Source organism: Rhinopithecus roxellana, chromosome 2 (genome assembly GCF_007565055.1).
Source record: "Rhinopithecus roxellana isolate Shanxi Qingling chromosome 2, ASM756505v1, whole genome shotgun sequence".
NCBI classification, from domain to species: Eukaryota; Metazoa; Chordata; class Mammalia; order Primates; family Cercopithecidae; genus Rhinopithecus; species Rhinopithecus roxellana.
In genome coordinates this window covers 161,093,997-161,120,814 of record NC_044550.1, presented here as the reverse complement: position 1 = coordinate 161,120,814, position 26,818 = coordinate 161,093,997, and the positions used below count along the sequence as shown (strand labels likewise).

The following is a 26,818-nucleotide window of genomic DNA, read 5'->3' as shown; positions in this document are numbered from 1 at the left end:
ACCAGAATAAATGCTATAAAGAAAAATGAAGCAAGGTGAGGGGTGTGGGGGTGGAAGACGATCTGTCCCTTTGAGATGACACTTGAGCAAAGGCTGGAATGAAACAAGAAACAAGTCATGCCAAAAAAAAAAAAGAAAAGAAAAGAAAGGAAATGAGCCATGCAGAAGAGTCGTCCAGGCAAAGGGAACAGGCAGAGAAGCAAAGGGTCTGAGGCTGAGGAGTGTTTGGCATGTCCCAGGGAGTCGGCTGGCCTAGCTGTTACAGGGGTTCGGAGCTACTACTGTAGGCTGCTGCCCATTCTCTCTGCCCATTAGGAGGCCCTGGCCGTGGTCCAGGGAACTGGCAGCCTCAGCTGCAGGAAGGCAGTCCTGGTGGTCAGAAGGGGACAGATTTGAAATACACTCTCACACGAGAGCTTGTGATTTCCATGTGAGCAAGTTCGTCTTCAGGAAAACTGGCCCGCTCCTGTTTTTGCAATGCAACACCTGGCAAGCTGTCATTTCTGAAGTCAGGGAGCTATTTACTTGAGTTTCAGAAGGAGATACTCATTTCTGCTCAGTTTTATTTCTATGCACAAGTTATATTTGGAATGGCTCTTTAAAGAAACACAATTCCTTGCCAGGCAGGCACCCGGGTGTTCAGTCATTTATACACAGATCTGGCACATAAAACGCAGCATGTCACAATCAATCGCCCTCCTGGAAGCCTGCTGTCCAAATCTCATTAGGCTGAGCTTCTGGGTCAGCCAATTTCCAAGAGGATATAAAAATGTATACACAACCTCCTCTTTCCCAGGATGCAGTCAGGTTCGAAGAGAGCCTTCATCTCAATTAGTCAACATGTCCTAATTTCATCAGTGACAGCATCAGACTGAAACATTTCAAATCATAACTCAGGAACTTAGAGATTCCTACGTGAAGTCATCAATGCTAAGGAAAAACCAAATGTGAATAGTCACATCACCACCTTCTGGCTCCCAGCGTGGACTAAGAAGCTTCTTCTCCACAGGCTTCTTAAACAGAGTCTTTGTCTCTCCAGCCGTTTTCTGTAAACGAATCACCACTCTCTTTGCAAGTCAAAAGAAACTTCCTTCATCCAGGCTGATGGGGAAAACAGATCTTCTCTATTTCCCTTCTCTAGTTTTAAATTATCGACTCTTCTTATTTTAATCCCACTCAAGAAAGATTAGGATTTTTATTTTTATTCATATCTACCTAGGTTTACAGAGATACATATAGAGTTATGGTAGCATAAATAAGAAGAAAAAGAAAGAAAAGCAAGCCCGAGGACCTAAGAGGAAAGAGCAGCTCCATAGAGTCAGGTGTTCTCTGACTGATGGTTCCATCCCCGCAGCATTCATTCCTTACCTGTTTGCGGAATAAGGAACATACGAAGCAATGGTGTACCACCAGAGTCCTATACCTGTGGTGAACGGTGATTCACTGTTTCCCAACTTCCCAGTAGCAGCCACCTGAAACCACCCAGGCCAATTGTTCAAGAAAAAAAGACTAGAAAGAAGGTTTTTTTCCAAGGGCTCTCACAAAGAGGAAACTGGAACATAATCAACAAATGCCTCAACAAGTGTAATGGAAGGAACAGGTTTCATTGTGCAGTTCCAGAAAACAATGAGGAGAAAGTGAAGGGGTCTTTATGAATCGCTCTAGGCATCCGGCTCACAGCTCGGGACAAAGCCCAGTGGACTTCAGCACATAACCATTGAAGGCTTTAACATTTTTTACTGAACTAACTGTCAGGCCTCTAGCCCAAGCCAAGTCATTGCATCCCCTGTGACTTGCACGTATAAGGCCAGATGGCCTAAAGTAACTGAAGAATCACAAAAGAAGTGCAACTGCCCTGTCCCGCCGTAACTGATGACATTCCACCACAAAAGAAGTGAAAATGGCTGGTCCTTGCCTTAAGTGATGACATTACCTTGTGAAAGTCCTTTTCCTGGCTCATCCTGACTCCAAAAGCTCCCCCACTGAGCACCTTGTGACCCCTACTCCTACCCACCAGAGAACAACCCCCCTTTGACTGTAATTTTCCTTTACCTACCCAAATCCTATAAAATGGCTCCACCCTTATCTCCCTTCGCTGACTCTCTTTTTGGACTCAGCCTGCCTGCACCCAGGTGATTAAAAAGCTTTATTGCTCGCACAAAGCCTGTTTGGTGGTCTCTTCACACGGATGTGCATGACAGTAACTATAACAACTCATGCTTTTAAAAAAATCACTGCTTTTCAGAAAGATAAAATTTATTCAATAATATTAGCCAAATGAATAAAGAGGGGAATCAAAACTCAAATGATACACTACTAGAAATAAAAAATGATGCCAACGCAGGTGGATCACCTGAGGTCACGAGTTCAAGACCAGCCTGGACAACATGGTAAAATCCCATCTCTACAAAAATATAAAAATTAGCCAGGCGTGGTGGTGCTCGCAGCTACTGAGGAGGCTGAGGCAGGAGAATTGCTTGAACCCAAGAGACAGAGGTTGTAGCGAGCCAAGATCACACCACTGTACTCTAGCCTGGGCGACAGAATAGGACTCCATCTCAGGAAAAAATAAATAAATATGAACACCACATTAAAAAACTTACAGGAGGAAGCCAAAACTGTCCTCAGGAGAAACTTTACAGACTTAAATGCATTTATTAGAAAGTAAGCATAAAAATAAAATAATTTACCTCAAAAAGCTAAAAAAAAAACAATTAAATAAGCTTCCAAAAATAAAATAGAAGAATTACTAAAAATAAACTAAATAAAACAAAGATAATTTTTCATTTAAAAGGCACATTAGAAGGCAATAAAGCCCAGCTTTTAACTCTGGAACCTATTCATGTAGGAGCAGGGAAGACACACTTGGAAAACAAGCAGTACAATGTCCAAAAAGGTACCTCGGGAATGGGCTAAAATCCAATGAGTAACACCTGAACAGAACCTTTATATCAAATGTTCAAAATCACTCCACTTGTTTTTCCTTTCTAGACATCTAGGAAGTACTGGAACTTACAAAGCATTTTCCACGGAATGCATTGTTCAATCCCCCTAAATGTACTATGTAATAACCTAGTCTAAAAGGATAATGAAAAAAACAAGATTCTGAAATCAGTCAGATATGAGTTCAAATTCCCGCTCTGCCCACTCACAAGCCATATGACCCCTGGCTAAGTAAGTTACCCTCTCTGAGTCTCCATTTCCATGTACATAAAATAGAAATGATGTCCACCCCACAAGACAATAGACAAAATTCAGTGAGCTGTTTCCACATTTTCTGATATGTAAGTAAACCGGTTCAAAGTTTACGGAGTGCCATTAGGCGATATCTATCAAAAGTGCAAATTGCCAGGCTCAGAAGCTCACGTCTATAACCCCAGCACTTTGGGAGGCCAAGGCAGGAGGATGGCTTGAGCCCAGGAGTTCTAGACCAGCCTGGGCAACATGGGGAGATCCCGTCTCTATAAAAAATTAGCCAGGTGGGGTGGTTCATGCCTGTGGTCCAGCTACTGGGGAGGCTGAGATGGGAGAATCGCTTAAGTCCAGGAGGTGGAGGCTGCAGTGAGCTACAATTGTGTCACCGCAGTCTATCCTGAGTGAAAAATCACTCAATGCAAATTCACAAAATTATAAACTGACCTGGCAATTCTATTTATAGGAATTTACCCCATATATATACTTGCATATTTGTGAAATAACGAAAATAATTTATAACAATGTATGTAACAGCAAAATGGTTGAAATTAATTGATAAATAATAAACTACCTCACAGTAATAAAAAATAATGGTAGTAAGACTCCTAGGCATAAATCTAAAAAATGAAGGATGAGAGGTCTCTCTATGGGCTAATATAAAATAATAACCAAGCTGTATGTTTAAAAAGAAAGCAAGGTGCCAAATAATATATACAATATTTTTTCACTGATGGACACAAGACCATATACACATGTTGGCTTCTACATGCATAAAATAGGTCTGAAAAGACACAGACACACACAAACACTGATAACAGTGGTTGCCTAAAAAGAGAGGCAGGTGGCTGAGAATCAGGAATGGGACCGAAGCTTCACACTGCATATCCTTTCGTACTTTTGAATTTTCAGTCATATAAATAGGTTATCCCTGCAGTTTTTTTCCAAATTAAAGAGAATTGCATGACTAGAATTATCTACCAGATATATTAAGTTTTAAAAGCAAGGGGCAGAAGAGCATGTCAAATAATTCCTTTCTTTTTTGTTTTTCCTTTGGGACAGGGTCTCACTCTGTTGCCCAGGCCAGAGTGCAGCGGTGCAATCTCGGCTCACTGCAACCTTTGCCTATCTCCCGGGCTCAAGCAATCCTCCCACTTCAGCCTCCCAAGTAGCTGGGCTACACATGCATGCTACCAAGCCCGGCTAATTTTTGCATTTTTTTGTAGAGATGGGGTTTCACCATGTTGCCTAGCTGGTCTTAAACTTTTGAGCTCTCAAATAATTTCTTTTTAAAAAAAAAATGTGTGTGTGTGCGTGTGTGTCTGAAACATTTTGTGGATGTTTATTTCCCAGAGCCTAAAGCAGAGCCTGGCACTCAATAAGCATCGAATGAATGAATGAATGAATGGTTGCATACAAAACTTGGTGATCACCAATTACTTCTGGAGAGTGAAGTGGGGTTATTTTACTTTTCCTGTTTCATCCTTTAAGTGATATTTGCATTTTCCCCAACATACACATACATTGTTTTTAAATTTAGAATAAACTTAGTTTGAAATTATTTTAGCAAATATTGAACACGAAAGCAACATATATAATTGAGCCCATTCGATGATTCAGATTTAATTCAACACTATGACTTCTCATTTTGGGTGTTCCTAGGAGCCCTTGTCACCTTTGGTCTGCATCACACCAAGTGTTCCTCACATCACAGTTGTCCCTTGCCCCTGAGCTCTTTGCAGATATTTAATTATTGTTAAGTAGTTATTAAGCTGGGGACCCCTGTTGGCTAAAATATTGTAAACTTGAATTTGTCCACAGAAGTAACAAGCAGTTATCTTGGAAACAAATTGTTAAGTGTCTGAAATAGAAATAGCCATCGCAAAATCCAGGCACTTCGAATTCTGCAGGAAAAGTGGAACCACCCACTGGAACTCACCCAGAGACTTGTATAAAATGAATCATTAGGATTTTAAGAAAGGAGAGATGCATGACCAGCTGACTATAGAGAAACAACAGAATGTCAACCCTGAGAGTAAGGGCTTCTTCAGCTGAATACTATGGGATCTAGCTGTAGAACAGTAGGAAGAATCATGTGTACTATTTAAGCAATATCTCTTTTTCCTTCTCAGCACATAGAGTTGAATCTTCATGATTAAATAGATAAAGTGATTCAAATGTATGTATAGAGAATAAAATATGTAGAATAGAGACACCAGGAACTAAAGCCCACTTTCTCGGCTAACCAGATGACGTAGACATTGGTTCCATCCCTCAGAACACGTGGCTGTGCTCTGTCCCTCCCCACGAGGTGACCACTCTGTCGGGTGCTCTTGGACTTCTGCAAATAACAGCTCATGTATCTACTTACAAGGTGAATTAGTTTTCTGGTGCTGTTGTAACAAAGTACCACAACGGAGTGGCAATGTATTGTCTCACAGTTCTGGAGGCTAGAAATCCAAGATCGAGGTGTCAGTAGGGCCATGGTCCCTCTGAAGGCTCTAAAGAAGGATCTGTTAGAGATCTCTCCTGGGTTCTGGTGGTTCCTTGAGTTGTAGCAGTGTGACCATCCCTTGGCATTCTCCCTGTGTGTGTGTGTGTGTGTTTACAAATTTTCCTTTTAAAAAGACACCAGTCATATTGGATTAAGGACCCAGCCTACCCCAGTATGACCTAAAAGTAACTAATTTCATCTGCAACAACCCTGTTTCCAAATTAGGTCACACCCTGAGGTACTTCGGGTTAGGACTTCCACATAATTTTCGGTAGACACAATTCAACCCGTAACATTGGGTTTGCCCCAGGCCCCTTTCTGTATAATAAGCACAATTGTTAATGAATAATAAATAAATACTACACAAACTAAAGAAGCATGAACATAAAGAGAAGGAGCATTAAAAACCTAAGTCAAATGTTCTATAAAGACTTATTAAAGGTCAGTCATTTGAATGAAATTACATGTGAGTAAATTTTAGAAGTCTGGGGAGAAAAACAACAAACTAAAAATCTAGAACTCTGAACTCTAAGTGTTTTAGTTTTTGCTATACTTCAAAGAAACCAAAACAAAGAAACCACAAATTAGAAAGGATGCATTTTGAGTATGATTTCAGAAACATTAAATTTGAAACTTCTAACAATTCACTCCTAATAAAAACAAATTTTAAACTTTGGCTCTACATCAAAAGATTGGTGAATGTTTTAAGTTCTTTGCTTAGAAAACTTTCTTAATTTAGGCAACACCCTATTAGGAACAGACATGGAAAGATGCCCATGATATAATGTTAAGTAAAAAGTTTAAGTTACAAAATATGCAAAGTATCCCCCCCTTCCCCCAAAAGTTGCAATATATTTGAAAGCATGTTTGTGAATGATTTTGAGAGAATTGGGCCCATTATGAATGAATAAATCTAGACAGTGATCATCATTGCTGCCAACATCACAAAAGATACAACCAGAAATTATTCATCTCCTGATGTAAATGTACGACACTATCTATAGAGGTGTTTTTCCCCCAAAATGAACCTGAATCTGATCTCTATAAGTACTAGTTTACAGGAAGTACAGAAGACAGAGGAACATGATAAAGAACACCATAAAGATGCAACTGGTGAAATGCAGCCTAAGGGAAAGACAGTAGGAAAAGCAACTTGGTTCTTCAACAAATAAATTGCAAGAGGGAAAAAGACATAAAGGGGCGCCTTATAAATCAAAAATAGATGAAGGAGACTAGGTGCAGTGGCTCACGCCTGTAATCCCCGCACTCTGGGAGGCCAAGGCAGGGGATCACCTGAGGTCAGGAGTTCAAGACCAGCCTGGCCAACATGGTGAAACCCTGCTTCTACCAAAAATACAAAATTTAGCCAGTCATAGTGGCATATGCCTGTAGTCCCAGCTACTTGGGAGGCTGAAGCAGGAGAATTGCTTGAACCTGGAAGGCAGAGGTTGCCTTGAGTCCAGATCTCGCCATTGCACCCCAGCCTGGGTGACAGAGTGAGACTCCATCTCAATAATAATAAGAATAAATAGATGTAAGGAGATATATCAACCAATTGCAATGTGTGGACATTATTTGTATCCTGATTCAAACAAAAAAACTTAAAAATGCATCTATGAGAAAATCAATAAAACTGAACATTTCCTGAATGCTTGATTAGAATGAAGATATACTCTTAACTTCCACAGCATGATAATGGTATTGTTCTCAGTTTTGGAGACGCATACTGAAATACTTACAGATGAAATGACACAACAACTGAGATTTGCTTCAAAGTAAAAGAAGGGGGTAGGAGGAGTGAATAGAGGTAGAACCAGAGTAAGACTGGTAATGAGTTGAAAGTTTTTGGAGCTGAGTGATGGATAAATAGGGGCTCATCAGACTCTCCTCCTCCTTTTATACATATTTGAAATTCTCCACAATAATGTTTTTTAAAAATTTGCTTGGCATATGCACTCGGGAAAACTTTTTGCTGGTGTTACTAGAGATGAAAAAAATGCATACCCCATCGTGCAGCAATTCATTCCTAGAAATATGCCCAGCAGAAATGTGTACATAGAGTCACTAAAACACATAGGAAAAATCTTCATAGCAGGACTAAGCATAATGGCCCCAACCAAAAACCTCTCAAATGCCAGTGCAGTAAGGGGATCAACAAACAATGGTATCTTCACATAACAGAATAGTATACAACAATGAGAATGAAGATATACAACTACACATAACAATATGGATAAATTTCACAAAATGTTGAGCACAAGAAGCCAGAAACCAAAGAGTATATATTGTGTGATTCCACAAGGAATAATTAATCTATATTGCTGAAAGTTAGGCGGGCGTTACTCTTGGGAGGAGACAGGAGACAGTGACCAGGTAACAGGAGGCAGTTCTTCCGTGGAATGGTTCTTTTTCACAATCTGAGTACTAGTTACTAGTTATATGGATGTGATTTGTGAAAAGTCATCAAGTTGTAAGCTTACACATACTTTTTCTGTATGCATATTATACTTTAACATTAATATTTTTAAATTAAAAAAATAGAAAATTAGCACTTTGGGAGGTCGAGGTGGGTGAATCACCTGAGGTCACGAGTTCGAGACCAGCCTGGCCAACATGGTGAAACCCCGTCTCTACTAAAAATACAAAAATTATTCAGGCATGGTGGCGGGTGCCTGTAATCCCTGCTACTCGGGAGGCTGAGGCAAGAGAATCACTTGAACCCGGGAGGTGGAGGTTGCAGTGAGCCGAGACTACACCATTGCACTCCAGCCTGGGCAACAAGAGAGAAACTCCGTCTCAAAAAAAAAAAAAAAAAAAAGTTTTTGATTTAGTTAAGCGTGGGATGGGGCCCAAGAATCTGCATTTCTAAAAAGCTCCCTGGTGATGCTGATGCTGTTGGCCCCAAAGGCCACACTTTGAATAGGACTGAGCTAAGCCACTAGTGTCCAAATACACACAAGAATTTCCAGAAACAAACTCAGGGGCCAATGCACGCTCCCCATGGCCTCCTTCATGTCACTTTGGCCAAGGTTAGGGGTTTTCTTCTGAGTGATGCTCAGTCTCTACTGTCTGCAGCACCCTGATGGCATGACATTCCAGAGCCTGCAAGTCATATGCCTCCAAGCTACTCTCCAGCCCATGTTCTCACAACCTTCCAGACATGCAGGGAACCAGCCTCACTGCTCCCCAGGCCATGTCCTATGAGCCCATCTCAACTTGCATCATTCAGGCCTCAGTTCCCTCTGCCTGGAATGTTTTCTGTGTCTTGAACTCTTCCATACACTCACAGCTTAGTTTGAATGCTACTTCCTCCAGGAAGCCTTCTCTGATTGCCCCCACCAAGACCAACCCCTCCTCTAGACAGCTGTGAACACTATTCATAACTCATAGTAAGCCGGACCAGCCTGCCCTGTGTCACAGCTGACTGTGGAGGTGGAGGTCTCCTCAGTTGAATGTCAGCTTTTTGAGAGCAAGGGAACCCAGTCAACACCATCTGCCAAACAGCGTCAGGCTTGGTGCCCAGTAGATCCTTGCTACACCTCTGCGGAAGTGAAATAAGCACTTGGAATCAGACAGTCAGGTTTCAATCTGGTCCCATCTTTTTCAAGAAATATGATCTTGGGTGCATTGCTTAATATCTCTGAGCAGCACAAGGTTACTTGGAAAACTAAGTAAGAATATAGCAGGAGTAACAGGCTGAATGGTGTTCCCCAAAATGATGGATCCAAGTCCTAACCCCAAGACCTGTGAAAGTAACTTTACCTGGATAAAGGGTCTTTGCAGAAATAATTAAGTATCTTGAGATGAGATCATCCTGGACTTGGGGTAGGCCCTAAATCCAGTGCCAGGTGTCCTTAGAAAGGAAGAGACTCAGAGATGGCCCTGTGAAGACAGGCAGAGATGAGAGTGATCCTGGTCAGGCCAAGGAACACCTGGAGCCATCAGAAGCTAGAAGAGGGAAGGAAGATTGTTCCCTAGAGCCTTCAGAAGGAGCATGGCCCTGCCCACACCTAGATTTTAGACTTCCTGCCTACAGAACCACTAAAGAACACACTTCTGCCATTTTAAGCTACCTGGTTTGTGATCATGTGTTATAGTTGCCCTAGGAAATCAATAAAGTGAAGGTCAAATAAATACTTCTTTTTTTGTCCATGTCATCACCAAGACCCGAGATTAATTTCAAAGCTTTTAATAAACATGGATTTTGTATATTCATATTTTGTTTGACAAACACATATATAACACTTAGTATCTACCAGGCACTATTCTAAATGCTTTATAAATATAATTTACCTAAACAAATATTAAAATGACCTGAAAAGCAGGTACTATTATTACCATTTCCACTTTAGAGAGGGAAAACTAACGAATAGAGATTATTAAGTAACTTGTGCAACGCAGAGCTAGTGGATGTCAGAGTTGGGATTCAAATCCAGGCAGTGACTCCAGGGCCACTGAGTATGGACTCCTTTCTGAATCTTGATCCCAGGCACAGGCCATCTGTGCCATCTCTCCTGCAAAAGTCATCCTGCTCTAGGCTCTGATCTGGCACCACCCTGCAGACCACACTTTCCCGCCACTTCTCTAAAGGCAAATCTCAAGACTTCATTTCTGCTCCAGCCCAGTGGACAGATGCTATTTAATACCATGGTAGCTTCATGCAGCAGCTGCTGGGCGGCCTGTCTGTATTTACATTCATACTTAATCTCCCCTTTCCTGCCTGTATTGAAGGCCTCCTGAAAGGATGTCCTCGCTGAAGATCAGCAGAGCAGGAAGCTTTTCTTCTGGTGTCTTTCGCCGGACATTTCCCAGCTGTGCACAGCCTGCCTCGATTATTTATGTAGGGCAAGATAGGACCCCATTTCAGAGAGACTTTGTAGGCTGGGTAATAGGCTAAAAGTCTACAGGATGAGTTTTTCAGTTTGGTTACAAAAGACTGCCCTATGAGACTGAAGACACAACAAGGAAGATTAGGATTGTTTCTATTATAATCTATTATAATCTGCAGACACGTCACCTCCCACTCAAACCCACCCTCTCACAGGTCACTGGGGATGTCAAATGAAATCTGTACAACAGATCTCCTCCTCCATAGAGGCAACAGGGTTCAGCACGGAGGGAAGACACTGCACTTGGGAGGCACAGGGCCCCGGGTCTAACCCTGGCTGGGCCTCTTAGCCATCAGGGTGTGTGACCCTAAACACTCCTTAACCTCTGAGTCTCACTTTCCTCATCAGCAAAAGAAAAGTGGCAATTATGACTTGCCTCTGAAGCCTGCCTGGATTCAAACCCTGCCTCTGCCACTGACCAGTGGCAGGACCCGGAGCAAGTTATTTGATCCTCTGAGCCTTGACTTCCTTTTCTGTAAAACGAGATAATAATAGCACCTAGCTCCTAGTGCTGTTGACTCGCCGAAATCCCTGAAAGCGGGTACACGGTGGTGCTTGCCAGTCTGACTGTTAGGATGGCAGCTGTAGGCTGCCCAGCAGAGTGACTGACATGGAGGGGGAAGGATCAATGGATATCAGTTCTTTCCTCTGTGACCTAATTTGTGGCTAGGCCCATTGCCAGCATGAGTCACATGTTCTAAAGGCGACAATGCTGGCTTTGTCTGAATTAAGTTAGGACATGCAGATGTTGGACTCTGCTTCTACGTGGACATGGGCATAGACACGTCAATCTGGCTATTCACTCGGCCACCCCTTTCCTGGGTACCGCTTCTTTCTGCCTCTGAGGCCATGGTGGCAGTGAGGGCCTATAGCAGCCAGGCTCAAACAGATGACCCCGGCCATGTGACTCAGTGGCTCCATGGTTTGTGATTGGTTCAGGTGAGCCAGAAGCCCTCCCTGGGAACTGAGAATTGGGATAGAAAAAGAAAGAACTCCCAGCCACTCTCTAAGAAACTGGTCTGAAACCTAGGATTCTGACAAGCTGGTTCTCCACCATGAGGACTGCAGTGGTGCAGGAAGCCAGAGGGAGAGGGTAGGGGAGGAGGCACAGAGTAGATGCGCAGAGAAGCCAAGATGGGAGGCAGAGAGAATCCGAGTGAGGGCTGGTCCCTGGTGGCTCATATGTCACTGAGTGCCCTGAGATAACCCAGCGTGCTGATGGGAAACTCCCTGTTTTTGGTTACCTTGGCCATGTTAAATAAAAACGATAGGAGGCCACTGTTTTGGACTAAGCTCCTGTACTAGCCCCCAACAGAGCAGAATAAAAATCAAAATGAAGTCACCCATGCTAAAGTTCCACGTCACCAAATGGAAACTGAGTTGTTATCTGGCCTTCCAAGAAATCAGGAGAGAAGATAGCAGCCTATTTCCCAAACAGGCCAGCTGCTCTTGGCATGATAATGAAGCTCTCTCCATTTCAATCCTTAACCTGAAGTCACCTGACATAACCAGTTATTTCTCTATTGCTCTGTCTCCATGTCCCCGTCTTATAAGGAAAGTAACTTTGAGGTGACCAGTTCACTTTGTGTTCTTTGTTTCTGCTTTCTTCAGCCCTTTTTCTGACTATGAAGCTAGGCTCTGCTGGACTCACTGCAATACCTGTTCAATTTTGCGGAATAAAGTGTTGCCCAATTCCAGAATTGCAAATATAGCCAATTGAGATCTTTAAACTAAATTTGTTATAATTTTGTCCTTACAGCTAATAGGATTCTGTTACCTGTAATGCAGAGAGCTCTTATACTCACTATAACATCCTGATGGCCTCTCAAACTCCAAGGAAACAAGGCTTAACTCCCCACCTTCCCCACTTCTACCAACTCACCCAACTCCACTCCTACACACACCAAATCCCAGAAGCAAATCAGAGTCACCTAAAATGTTTTTACAAATAGGCCGACCATCCTAAAATCTAAATTTAAAAACATACCAATGCCGGGCATGGTGGCTCATGCCTGTAATTCTAGCACTTTGGGAGGCTAAGGCACGTGGATCACCTGAGGTTAGGAGTTCGAGACAAGTCTAGCCAACATGGCGAAACTCCATCTCTACTAAAAATACAAAAATGAGCCAAGTATGGTGGCGCCTCCCTGTAATCCCAGCTACTCAGGAGGCTGAGGCAGGAGAATCACTTGAACCTGGGAGGCAGAGGTTGCAGTGAGCGGAGATCGTGCCACTACATTCCAGTATGGGCAACAGAGTGAGACTCTGCCTCGAAAAAAAACCAAAAAAAACAAAAAACCAAAACAAAACAGGGCAGAGAATAATTTTAGAGAATTTATAGGAAACTGACAACAGAGGAGATGTATTTCCTTGCTTGCTCCATTCGAATAGCTCAAATCTGGGTCAGAACTTATGCCAAGTTCATCACGGCCACATAAAATTGGAAGTGGCACTCCTCATCATCCACACCAGACAATATTTTACAATGCACATCTTTAACGTGCAAAAATTACTATTTTCCATACTAATCCATGGTCATTTTAAAAGCATCATAGTAAAATAAAAGAAAAATACACACAAGGCAGCTGTGTTTTATAGGAGATAAAACTAGTCCTAGAGATGGGAGTTTCTCAATGTGCCACAAGCTAGTGTGTGCCTTGAACATGTAGTCTCTTTCTGACTTAGTTTTCCAATCTGTAGAAGGGAATGTAAGAAATAATACCACCACCTACCACCATCATCTACCTTCCAAAGTTATTGGAAGTATTCAGAGAAGAACTTCAGACAAATTAAATTTAATAGTGTTTAACTGAGCAAAGAATGATTCATGAATCAGGCAGCCCTCGGAACCTCGGAATACACTCAGAACGACTCTGGGGCTGCCCCGTGGTCATATAACATCTATGGACAGAAAAAGGAAATTGACGTGCAGAAAATGGAAGTGAGGTACAGGAGCAGCTAGATGGGTTCCAGCTCGGTGTTTGCTTTATTTGAACAGGATTTGAACTAGTGGCCACCTGCAATTCGCTGAAACACAGCTAATGCCATTGGGTAAGACTCAGCTACTTGTTGTAAGAGTAGGACACAAGTCTGTTCACACACGCGTTTAGGTCACAGTTTACTATGTATGGAGAAACATTTAGGCCAAACTTAAAATATGTAAGGAGGCAGCTTTAGGCTACACTTAATTTTTTAACAATTTCCCCCCTTTAGATCAACCTCTCAAGATTGAGAGGTTGGTAAATTTGGCAATTTTGAGAGGCTGATCAAAACTTTAGGCATTGAAGTCAGTCTGTCACCATGGTTAACAAACTTATTTAATCTCAAATCCCACTGGAAAACAGTAGAACAGTGGGTTTTGTAAGGTGGAAACAAGGACACAGAAATAAAAAAAAAAAACCTGACTAATTATTTCAGGTTACTTGTTTTTTAGTGGATTTTAGAGCAGATGGGACTCTGTTATTATGACGCAATCTCCTGTTTTCAAGAGTTAAAAAAAAATTTGGTCTGTTTTGTGATCTCTCTGCTTCCTTAAAGTTTCAGTTTGATTACATTGCAGTTAGCATGATTGAGTCCGTTTTGGTTTGGACCGGTCTGTTGGGGCCAACTAGAACAAAGACTTCCCACAATTTTGTTTAACAAAAGAATCAAATGAGCAAACACTTAGCAAAGTAAGTCTTGCAGCAGATACTGAGAACTGCAGAAAAGAACAAAGAAACCAAGAAAAGCAAGTGCCTGTCAGATGTAGGTATTTTTGCAGAGAAGCAAAGACCAGTCAGTAAACTAGCATCACATCCAAACCTTGGCTTCCAGACTACTGTCAGGCTTGCCAAGGGAACAAGGCCCACTTATCCTCAAAAGTCAAGGGAGTGTTTCATACGAGGCAACGCCATACAGAATGTTCCTGAGGGAACAATAGCAAGGACAGTTCAATGATCCCTCCTGGAGACACCTTCTGATTCCTAAGTCCCCTCCCTACAACAATCGTGGCATCAAATTGATTGTAACTCTAATCCACTTTATGTCCAACACAAAAAGGGGTCTGAAAGTTAAACAACTTAGCTAAGATCATCCAGCAGTTAACGGGCAAGAGCTAGGATTTAAACCAAGTTCTTGGGACATGAAATGGACACTGCGTCCATTTCCCCTGTTGTCTTTTGTTTCATTTTGAGTTCCTTATCACTTCCCTCCAGACCACTGCAAAAGCCTCCACCTCCCTGTGATCTAACCAATCAGCTGTTGTTCGGTCCTCTTCCCCAAGCTGAATTCCACGTACACCCTGACAGACAGCATCCAGCAAGGTGAACCCCAGAACACAGGGACTTTCAATAAATGCTTGTCCAACTAATGAAATGTGTGCTGGAAGGTTTCCTCACCTTCCTTCTCTCTCTAAAACTCCCTGGAGGTCAAGGTCCTCCAGCTCTGGTTTTCCCTAACTTTGGTCAATTTATTCCATGAACACCTATTTCACCCACTGTCATGTCCCGAATGTCTGTGTCCCCCAACATTTCTGTATTTGGAGGTGGGGATTCTGGGAGAGGTAATTAGGTTTAGATTAGGTCATAAGGGTGAGACCCTCATGATGGAAATAGTGCCTGATGGGATTAGAGAAAAAGAAGATCTCTTTTCACCCTCTCTCCAGGAGCCTGCACCCAGGAAAGGGCATGTGAGCACACAGCAAGAAGGTGGCTGTTTACAAGCCAGGAAGTGAGCCCTCCCTAGACAGCAAATCTGCCAGCACTGTGATCTTAGACATCCTGGCCTCCAGCACTCTGAGAAATAAATGCCTGTTGTTTAAGCCACCTAGTCTATGGTATTATTCCAAGAAACTGAATGGAGTAGGGCACTCACATTGGAACCACGGTCTCCAACAAACCCTAGACATGCCCTACTCTCTACCCGGAACACCCTTTCCCTAACTTCCTCTGGTCACCCTGCCACCAATATCTTTTCAGGTTTGAAAGAATGAACAAGAGACTCTTCTCAAAGGTAAGGTACAGCTCTCTTAATGAGCCTAAGCCCCATGGGTAGAGTATTCCTTTTGCAGCTTCAGGCCAGGGAAAGCATTTATGAAATACCCACAGCAGGTTCTAGAATATGTTCTGCCATGTCAACACAGGGGTGGTTACCTGTGTTCCTTGTCTAATTTAAACTAATGTCTTCTGCCCAGGAAGTAAGGCTTTGTCTCAAATCTCAGCTGAATAAGACCTTTCCATCTTACGTTTATTAAGCTGGGACTTGAGATAAAGCCTTACTTCCTGGGGATACAAGAAGGGTTTCTCTTAGAGTTTCAAATGCAAAATTTGGAAAACCAATTGACTGGACACAGAATACAAAAGTGAAAAACTTTCCAGTCAGATGGTAAGAAAAGAGGAAACCCAGGCTCCAGGGCTTTCTCTATCTCTTCTATTCCTTGACCTATACTGGAACTTTGCAGTTAAAGTACCACTACTCTTGACACCACCTTTGCAAAAATTATAACTGAGAAAATTATTACAGTGTAAGAGATCTGACCTAACCAACTCCATCTTGCTTTTAACCTCCAACCTATCCTTGTTCATTCCTGGGCATAGGCCCAAATAACTTTGGGAGGAACTTAGTTTATAGTTTAACTTTGAAACAAAGACAATAACAGACCTTTCCCAAGACAAACCCCTTCTTGACAGGTGACTATCCTGTTCTTCCAGGACTAAAAAATTAGCCACAAGATTAGAAATTGTGGTTTGGGAGTCGTGTAGCTAGAGGTCACAAAGTTCTAAACCTCCCAATTGCTCCTAGGGATAACATCACTGTTGTAAGGCCGAAAATCAGTGCTTGAGATACTTTGCAGGTACTTTGCAGACCCTGTGTTTTGAGGCTTCAGCTGATGCCACCCAGATACATAAACTGGCTCTTCTGGTCTTGTGGCCCCCACCCAGGAACTGACAGCGCAAGAGGACAGCTTCTATTCTCTATGATTTCATCTTCTATCTGACCAATCAGAGCTCCCCACTTTCTAATTCCCTACTCACCAAATTATACTTAAAAACCCTAATCCCTGAATTTTTGGAGAGACTGATTTGAGTAATAATAAAACTCCAGGCCGGGCGCGGTGGCTCAAGCCTGTAATCCCAGCACTTTGGGAGGCCGAGGTGGGTGGATCACAAGGTCAGGAGATCGAGACCATCCTGGCTAACACGGTGAAATCCCGTCTCTACTAAAAAAAATACAAAAAACGAGCCAGGCGTGGTGGCGGGCGCCTGTAGTCCCAGCTACTCAGGAGGCTGAGGCAGGAGAATGGCGTGAACCCCGGAGGTGGAGTTTGCAGTGAGCCGAGATCGCGCCACTGCACTCTAGCCTGGGCGACAGAGCGAGACTCTGTCTCAAAAATAAAATAAAATAAAATAAAACTCCAGTCTCCCATTCAGCTGGCTCTGCTTGAATTAAACTCTTTCTCCACTGCAGTTCCTCTGCACTGATATATCGGCTCTATCTGGCCAGCAGGCATGAAGAGCCCATTGGGCAGTTGCACGCTTTTAAATGAAAGGATATATCTATGGGAGAATAGCTTCTATGAAGACGTTACTCCACAGAGGACCGGTCCTGAAGTCTTGTGTTTGGTTAATGTACTAAGGTATTAAACTAATAAACAATATATAAGGATCAGTCATGCACATGCTCTCACGCTCTCTTTCTCTGTTTTGTTTTTTGCATCTTCAATTATGAGGGCATCTGTTTATGATTTGGTGCTTGTGAAATGCACTGGCCCCAAATGGAAAAATCATGATTGTCGTATATGTGTCTAATACATTGTAAAGCACCCAGTGGGTACGTTAAGACTACTAGGAAATGTAGTAACTAGGTGGAAGAATACAAACAAATGGGATGATGGAAGAAAACCAACACTGCAATAAATTCAATATTATATTATTTAAGCAACCTAATAATTTTTCCTCCCAAAGAGGTAATGCTGGTCTTCCCTGGTCTGCTGTTGAAACTTGAGAATTTCCTTCTGTAAGGTAGTAAGTATTGATGAAGGTCAAGAGAAAAACTAGGCTAATACCCTCAGATTACATTAGGATTACAATTCTTCAGTTCCCTCCTTAGGTCTAACAATGTTGTTGCAGTTCAAAACCTTGTAATGCATTGGAAGTTGTGTAAGCTAAAAGGTATCTTCTAACTTGATCACCAGAATGAAGACCTTAAAATATACTGCTTTTCCTTGTTTAAAAAAAAAAAAAAAAAAGTATGAGGAAACCTTCCAATCAAATCTAAAGGGACCAAAATAGAGCAACATATGGAAAGAGATTATGGGATTAACTAATTACATGATATGCCTTAGAATGAGGCATGGGAAGCTTTCCAATCTTTTTGAGGAAATGATGGTAAATTCATATTCAACAACTGAATTCTATGCCTTTTATATTAAAACAAAACCAAGAAGCAAAGACTAAAAACACTAGTAGGAAAATAGTTTAAAAGAATGAAAAAGACCTAGTATCTGAGAGCACAACAGGATGACTATAGTCAATAATAATATAATTGTACATTTTGAAATAACTAAAAGAGTAATTGGATTGCTTGTAACACAAAGAATAAATGTTTGAGGGGATGGATATGCCATTTTATATGATGTGATTATTACACATTGCATGTCTGTATCAAAATACCTCTTGCACCCCATGAATAGATACACCTACTATGTACCCACAAAAATTAAAATATTTTTTAAATAAAAACGTTAATAGGTTATTTTATTCAGTAACACATATTAAGTCTCCAAATAAACCAAGAAATATCTATTCAGAAGAGTGAATTTGTATCCAATGTTAATAAATAAACTCAGCTGATTTTCTACTTCTGTCTTTGGGATTTCCAAAGTTAGTATTTTAACAGCAACATAAACAGTAAGTAGCATTTGTTCAGGATTCTCTTCAATGACAATAACCATTCAAAGAGATTTGTTTCGTGAACTGAAATTTAAATTAGCAAAAATTGACAGCTATACTTCAAGCTGTTTTAATTGACCAATTTAAGACAAATAAGTGTTAAAAAATCAATACAAATGTATTTTAATGAAAATCTATAAACTCCTCATAATATAAACAAGTGAGGAGATTCACTGAATACCTCCTCTCTCTCTTCCTCCCTCTCTCTCCCACACAGACACATACACACACCAGTAGGACTCTTACAAACAGTAGCTGACCAGCTAAGGAAAATGATAAGAAAGATTGCAGCAAATTCTGTAATCAATGATTGTAATCAAATCTTCGTAGCTAAAAGAACAGGCTTAGGATGGACTCACTGTTAAGCCAATCAAAAATTTAGGTGCCAAACCCTACTAGCAGATATTTCTCACAGGCTTTTTTATTTTTATAATCCCTTTTCTATGAACATATACTCTGAATTCAGAAGAGTATGGAAAACAACAAACATTAAGAAGGCAAAAATGACAAACGGCACTGTGTGTGATGAATAACGACACCATGGCATGACAATTCTGGCAAGTGCCAGTCCTCTTCCGCACACCCAAGCTCTTAGAACCGAAGAAAACAGCTGGTCAGGTAAACATGTTTGTCCTTACCCTAAGCAATGTCAAAATTTGCATATTGTGGTGGGCAGAAGAGAGTTAAATTTTTAAGCATTGAGGTGGCCATCAGATGCTAGAGAGTTATTCGTTTCTCCTTGGATGATACAAAATTTGCATTTTTACCCTAACTTTACTCTAACTTTTACCTTTGGTAAGTGCCTTAGAATAATTCATTGCTCTAACCCAAACAAAGCAAAACAAAAGGTGAAGAAGTGGAAAACCAACATAGCAACATCGTTTGCTTCCATTTCTCATGATAACATTCCTCACAATCTATTTAACCTAGTACAAGTCTTCTTAACTTCTGTCTAAATGCTTTCTGCTTCCGTGCAAAGCAATCACTAAAATACTGAATATATTATATACTGATTGCATTGACATTAAAAAACAATACTGTAGGTGTGTTTGGAGATAAATCCTATCTTTCCCTGCCATCAGCACTTACCTTCTGGGAAATCACGCGGCTGTACCACATAGAGAAAGATATGCACTAGTTCAAAGAGAATGCCAATGGGTCCAGCTGTATGGGAGTCTTGGGTCTCATAATTTGTTGCAGGCAATTCATAATTCCAAGCCTTAGGAGCATCTGTGGATGAAGGCTGCCCTCCTGAAAAAGAGTTCCCGCACAGCCCCAGCAGCAACAGGGAGCCGAGTACAAGGGCCATAGCTAGCAAGATCCTGCAAACATGAGGTAGAACTGGGTGCCTCCTGCCTCAGAAGTTCTGGAAGCCTTGGGGAAGAGGAGCGTGTTCCTGAGCAGAAGAGGAGCAGGAAGCACTGGATCTGCTGAATCTTCAGTTTTCTGTCCGAGGCTGGCTTGAGGCGAGGGACATCTCCAGAAGAATGTTCTCCAAGGGGGTCATTCACTCAAGGCGCCATCCCTGGCAGGGAGAGAAACAGCAGCAGAGTCATCAATGCATGCAACCTGCCTGCACCTGGAGCTGCCCGGAGAGGAGGCTGCAAAGCTTTAGAGCGAGGCCTCGCGCCTAATCCGGATGGGTGGGTGGACACCAAGCACACAAACTGCTCCAGAGCCACAGGGCAGGCGCTGGCATCAAAGCCATGACTCAGAGAAAGTCCCTCCTCAGGAGGGTCAGACGCAGAACACACACCCTTTATGTGTTCGGGAAATACTAGGTTTTGTAGAGAAGGCTTGGGATCTTGGAAACTAACATTTAGTGAGCACTTACTATCTTTCAGGCACTGCTATCTATGCTTCATAGATAGAAACAAGGTCCTCCTTGTTTGAGGCATTATTCCATTCTGCAGATGAGGAAACTGACACAGAGAGGGTTCTGGTGACTTGCCCAAGGTCACAGGTGATTAACCATGCGGCCAAGAGTCAAACTCACTAGTTTGCCTTCAGAGTCCAAGATCTAACTATGACGTCAAGACACTGTCTCTACAGTGTCCCCCCTCAGGCTCTAGTAAGAGCCACTGGGGCCCCAGTAATCCAGTATATGCTTATATGCTTATTTCTTCTCCAAGTGTATGTTGTTCTCCTTGCTGCTGGAGATATATCTTACTCTGCCTTATATTCTACTTATTTACTCACTAATCTCATTTCAAACATCCCCCTCTCCACCTCACCCCCAATCCAAAGTTGAAGGGCATGGCCTCAAGGCTAGGGACCACACTGTTTGAGTCTGGACACATGTGTGACACTGGAACCTGTCTTTCTAATAAGCTTACTAACTAATCCTGATGGAAACCTTCACCCCAAGTAACCACCTGGACAACAAGGTTCTCAGAGATGAAAGCCAGGGCAGAGGGAGACTCCTACCTATCCCTTGGGAGAGGGAGAAACACAACAAGAATCCTAAAAGCAGCTGTGGCTCCAGCATCTGGGAAGGAAATGGGACTGAAAGTGCCTCCAAGGTGGACCCTGTCCTATTCTTCTTTCAATCCCCAGACCTTAACACTGGGCATGGCACACAGTCGGTGTTTGGTAAGAGCCTGCTGAGCAGCTTGTTTCACTCATGGCGCCATCCCCGGCAGGGAAAGAAACAGCAGCAGAGTCAACAATGCATGTAACCTGCCTGCAGCAAGAACTGCCCCAGAGAGGAGGCTGCAAAGCTTTAGCAAGGCCTTCAGCCTAATCCAGGTAGGTGGGTGGAAACCAAACATAGCCTGCTTCAGAGCTACAGGGCAGGCGCTGGCGTAGAAGCCAAAATATGTTATTTCCTTGTGCGGTTTCATGAGACTAGGCAAATCAGCATGGAACCTGGAAGGATCCGGGATGTGCCACTCTTCCTCTCCATATTAAGGGTTCTGGAGCAAGAGCAAGCTGCTGTCATTTTGTGAGCTAGATACATACTTACTAACTTTCAAGATAAGGACACGGTGCTCTGAAACCCACACTGTAAGAAACGGAAGGGGGATGATGAAGAAAGTGACATACTTTACAAGAGGCGAGAGGACCCACTACCAATGTTCCAAGTCAAAGAAAGCTTTGGACGAGAGATGGGATTTCATGAGCTATTTGAACAAAGATGTTAATTCATATATAATCCCTCCATTGCCTCATCTTCTAAGGCCTGTCCCACTCCAATTACTCCTGCACAGAGCTACCAATACAATGGCCCTAAACTCTTCCTTTGTCAAATCATGGGCTGCTGAGATCCCAAGTGGCTGCCAGTACTAACCTCGTGCCCCACGCTTCAGGTTCCGCCCTCCATCACACCCACAGTAGACACCTCGACCCCGGTGTTTCCAAAGGGTGCCCTTTGAACACCTACTGCAAGCACAACACACCACATGTACATTTTATCTTGTTTTTTTTTTCTGCTAAAGGACAGGCAGAGAGCTAAGCCTCCAGCACAGCAGCTGGAAGGATTAAAGGCTCAGATGCTGAGAAGGCCCACTTTCTGGTAATTCCACCAAGCCTCAGTCCAGGACAGAGAGAAACTGCCCAGGAAAGAACTATGAACAAACAGGCTTTCCAACTCCCTCAGTGACAAAGCAGGGGAAGGGATATTCCCAGTGAAATGAAACACAACTGCTCACTGCAGCAAAGATGGGAGACAATGATTTGAGATAGACAGCAACTGGAGTTGCACTTCCAGATTTCTTTACATCTTGTTCCAAAATGTAGGTCCCCCTGAAGTTTTAAAGTACATTTTAAGAAAGTATTAAAATCTCACTAACTATGAAACACTAGAAACTGATTAAAGTCAAGTCAAAGAGGAAGAGTTTTTCATCTCGGGTTTAATAGGTTGTGCCAAAAAGAGAAGCTCTGAGTATTTACCTGCTAAATCCCAGTAGGTCCGAGAGCCACTGAGAGCAGCCTCTGTCTCAGGATAAAATGGAGTGTTTAGCTGAAATGCAGACTATTAATGGACCTAATTTCTGGGATGAAGCTCATTAATCTGCATTTTTAACAAGCTCTCCCGGGGACTGATCCTTCAAACAAAGTTTGAGAACAGTTCTGTTCCTGGAGTACTCTGATCCTGGAGTACCCACCTAGTCAATTCATGTCACTTTCCAAGGACACTTCAGGCTTCCCAAACACATTGGAAAATAACAGATGTAAGGTGAAAGCTCCCCACATGTCCTTTTCATATACTTTTGAATTGATCTTTCCCAGCTGCTGTGCAGGTCCCTGGCTTATTTCTGTATCCCCAGAGCATGGTCCTCAATGAAGAACTGCTACCAGCCTGGGCAACATAGAGAGGCCCTGTCTCTATTAAAAAAAAAATTTTTTTTATTTAGCGAACATAGAGGTGCACAACTGCAGTCCCAGCTACTTGGGAGACTGAGGCAGGAGGATTACTTGAGTCCAGGAGGTTGAGCCTGCAGTGAGCCGTAATCATATCACTGCACTCCAGTCTGGGCGACCTTAGGTGATTCTGAGCCTGGAGTCCAGAGAACTGCATTTCAATACTTGTATAAAAGCAAATATGGCCCGGGTGTGGTGGCTTAAGCCTGTAATCCCAGCATTTTGGGAGGCCGAGGCAGGCAGATACGAGGTCTGGAGATCCAGACCATCCTGGCCAACATGGTGAAGCCCAGTCTCTACTAAAAATACACACACACAAAATAGCCAGGAGGGGAGGTACACACTGCTTGGGAGGCTGAGGCAGGAGAATCACTTGAATCCGGGAAGCAGAGGTTGCAGTGACCCGAGATCACGCCACTGCACTCCAGCCTGGGCGACAGAGACTCGGTCTCAAAAATAAACAAACAAATAAATAAATAAATAATGAAAAAGCAAATACGGTGATCGATCACCTTCATTTCTTTTCTTCGTTTGATGGAACTTCTCAGAATCTTTCTTTTTAAAAAAGATCTTTGTAGTGGATTTTTGTCATCTGGGGTGCTTTTGGCGGGGGCATGGGGGATACCCAATTTCTGAGATCACCTTTGTGAGCTGGGTGGGAGGCAGCCCTGCCTTGCATTGTGAGGCCAGCTGAGGTGCCCAAACTGTCCTGGCGGAGCTGAGCCACGCTGGGCCAATCAGAAGCTTTCTTCTGCGCCTGGGCCTGCGCGCTCTGAAGCAGGACAGTGTCTATAACTCATTCCAGCAATGATGGCAGCAATGCCAGCAGCCACATCCAGGGTCTTGTTCTGGCAGCCGCAGCCATCCCTGCATCAGGGGTCCCGTGGCATGTCTTGGATTCCTAAGCCTGACTAGCCAGCCTTCCTGCCACTTCCCTAAGCCACCCAGGGTCCATCCTTCCAAGAAGTCCTTTATCTGATAAAATTACCCCAGACTCAGCTTCTACTGTTTTAACAAAGTATCCTGACCCTTAACAAATCTCAGAAATAGCTCTTTGCTCCCTGAAAAAACCTATTTCCTTTATATTTTAAACAGTACCAACAAAACAACACTTGGTTTAAAGTTTTCAGCTTGTCCTCTGATGCATTTGTTTACTTCACTGTACTAAAACACAAAGAAACTGTCTCATAAAAAATCAGAAGGAAGTTTAGAAATCAGAAAGAAGTTTAGAAAAGTTTAGAAATCAGAAGGAAGTTTAGAAAAAAATTATGGAACATATTTAAAAAAAAAAAACAAGAATAAACTAAAGGGCACTGCTGAATAGACAGACAACAGCAACAGTAAGGGGGCTCTGGTCCCCCTTACTAACTCTGCCAAGATGACAGTTGTTTGCATTCTCCAACCCTTCTTCTGCTCCTCTGTCAAAGGCGGATTTCGCATAGGGTTGGCAGGCTAGCGATCTAATAGGTAAAGCACCTGGCACGCAGCTGGAAGGCTATCTGTGGTCTGTCTGCTTCTGCTTAGCATCAATACTCTGAGCTCAACTCCACCGGGGCTCCTAGGATAACCGGGACAGAGAGGACGGTGAGAAAAGAAAAATGGGTAACATCACACAAGTTGAATCATATGAGGTTGACGATATTCATATCTTCCATCCAAGAAACCGACAATTTCTTATGATTCAACCCAACATATCGCCGCGGTTGTTCGTGTCACGTGAGTCTTGGGGGGCACTCAAGAACTAAGATCGTGCACTTGCTTTCTTAACAAAGAACAGCTGCCGCCCTCAGGAACTCTAGCAAACCTTTCTCCAGAAAGGTCAGTCGCCCTCGCGGGCTCCAGGAGCAACCTGTTGCAGAAGGAAGCTTGGGGCGACTGCTTCCCCGCCCTTTACCACCAAACCACCTCCAGGCCAATCCCCCTCCCGGCCTAGCTCCTTTCTGGGCGGAAGCCTCTCGCGAGCTGCGGGACACAAAAGAATGAGCGGCGGGGCGGGCGCGGGAAGCCGAGACTCCAGGAATTCGCAGCCGCGCAGGGGAGGGGGTTGCCGGAGTAACTTGGCTGCTCCGAGCTCGTCGGCGCCAGTTCCCCGCCGCGGCCCCTGTTGGGCACCGATCGGGGGCGATCTTGCCAGAGAGAAGGGGTTCCGGAGCTAGTTCCTTCTTCCGATCTGACTCCCTGCCTCTCCAGACGCGGGCTCTCGGGGAAACTGATCCAGAGCTTCCGACTTTCTACAGCCATGAAGCTCTTGGTCTGTCCAAGCTCCTCTTTGTTGTCCGGTCGGCGCATTCTGGCAGGGTGCGCCTTGAGCACCCCAGTTCTCCATCTAGCGATAAGCCGCGGGTCCCCGCACATGCATGCAGAAGGGCCGTGGAGTGGGAGGCTGGGACGGTGCTTTGAGCCAGGGGTGCATGCGTTCTCCCACGGACGCGGGGAGATGGCTTCGCTTTGCACCCCCATATCCCTCCTCCGGCTGTGGTCTGCTGCACAGTGTTGGCCCCTTTCCTCACTCAGCCAGGGAAGCTCAGCGCTTCACGTCCCCGGGGCCATCCCTAGAGCTTCCTTTACCGCAGACTCGTTCCCAAGACCCTGGCAAATCTCACCTCGGTCGCTGTTCTCCCGGAGAGCGAGTCTGAAGTCTCTGGGGCCCCGGTCCGGTTCGCACACCCACCTCCGACTCCCGCTCCGGAACCACAGCCTCCGGCTATCGCCACCACCGCCCCCAGCCCCAGTGGATGGAAAGAAGACCCAAGCGGGGCGGCGCGGGCCACCACTCAGCGGAAAAAGTTTGGGTTGGCTGGGCGCCGGGACCACCACGTGCTCCCCGCAGTCCCTCTGGCCCCCAGCCGCTGTCCGGGCCCGCACCACCTGCTGAGGAGCCAGGGCGGCGGCGCAGATGGCTAGGGTAAGGGGGGAGCAGAGAGAACCCGTCCACTCCTTACTGTATACCCCCAGTACAGTGGAAGTGCGCTCAGCCCCGCGCCTGGTCAGCAGATGCCTCTCTCGCTCCGGGATGAGGACCCAGCTACTCACCGTGCACCCGGTTCCCACTCCTGCTCGCGCCCTAGTCACCACTGCCGCCGCCCTTCCCTTAGCTAGCCAGGCCCTGGCTCGTGAATTATTTATGACCCGGCTTCGGGGACCACCGCGACGGCTTTTGGAGAGCCGGGCCCGCCCGCCGGCCGGGGAGGGGCTCAGGCGGCGCAGCGGCCGGACCCTCGTACGTGGCTGGAGGCAGGAGAGAGGGCCCGGTGCCCAGGGGGACCTGTTGCGGCTTCCTCTGTCCCGGGCGGGGACCTGGGTATGGAGCCGCCGTAATGGGAAGGATTCCTTAAACATACTCACCGCTGCGGGATTGCTGAGCGCGGGGCCAGGTGCCGCGTGGAGATCTGCCTCAGCCACTTAATGATCGCGAAACCCGAGCCCTGGACGCAGTCTGATTGGACCGGCTGAGTTGCTTCGCCACGTTGCTCGGGGCGCCCACCAGCACCTGGACAGCATCCATTTCCTGTAGAGGTGCCTGCTCAACCCCCACACTCCCTTCTTGCAACACTCGCTCCTTTTACCCCAACAGAGTCACTTACTTAGAATGCAGCTACCCTCCTAAAAACTCTCCTTTCTCATCCCAGCCGCCTAATTGGCGGCTTCTGTTGCCTAATCCCAATGCAACTAAAAAAAAAAGAAAAAAAATTGAATCCTTCGTGTGCAGCAGTACCAATGCTAGTGACTGAAGCAGTTGAAAAACGGCATAAAGCAATACATACTCCCATGTGTACACACAGGCATCTGCTATGACATGAAGCCACTGCACCTTCTTTTCTCACTGCCTGTTGGTCTCCCTGCTCTGTGAGTTGCAGCTCACCCTTGGAGTCTTCACCTTGCTACTTAGCTGACTGGTGGAAACCTGTTAGAAGTAATCACTCCGTGTCTAACTGTCCTCACCAATTTGCACT

The 26,818-nt window shown here is 44.2% G+C and overlaps 1 protein-coding gene across 4 annotated transcripts in view; it reads right to left on the bottom strand.

Moving 5' to 3' along the window:
- The window catches only part of PROM1 (prominin 1), a 116,123-nt gene extending 89,845 nt beyond the window's left edge, over positions 1 to 26,278 (bottom strand). The window contains exons 1-2 of one of the 4 annotated variants that reach the window (XM_010358128.2): positions 26,211 to 26,278; positions 19,593 to 20,028 (exon numbers count right to left, since the gene is read on the bottom strand). In XM_010358128.2, the coding sequence (XP_010356430.2) occupies positions 19,593 to 19,812 (220 nt within the window). In that variant the 5' untranslated portion in view covers positions 19,813 to 20,028; positions 26,211 to 26,278. Of the gene's footprint in view, positions 1 to 19,592; positions 20,029 to 25,468; positions 25,979 to 26,210 lie in introns of those variants that run through there. The other 3 variants (XM_010358127.2, XM_030923242.1, XM_010358133.2) reach the window with 3 other exon arrangements.
- Between the last annotated feature and the right edge of the window lie 540 nt (positions 26,279 to 26,818).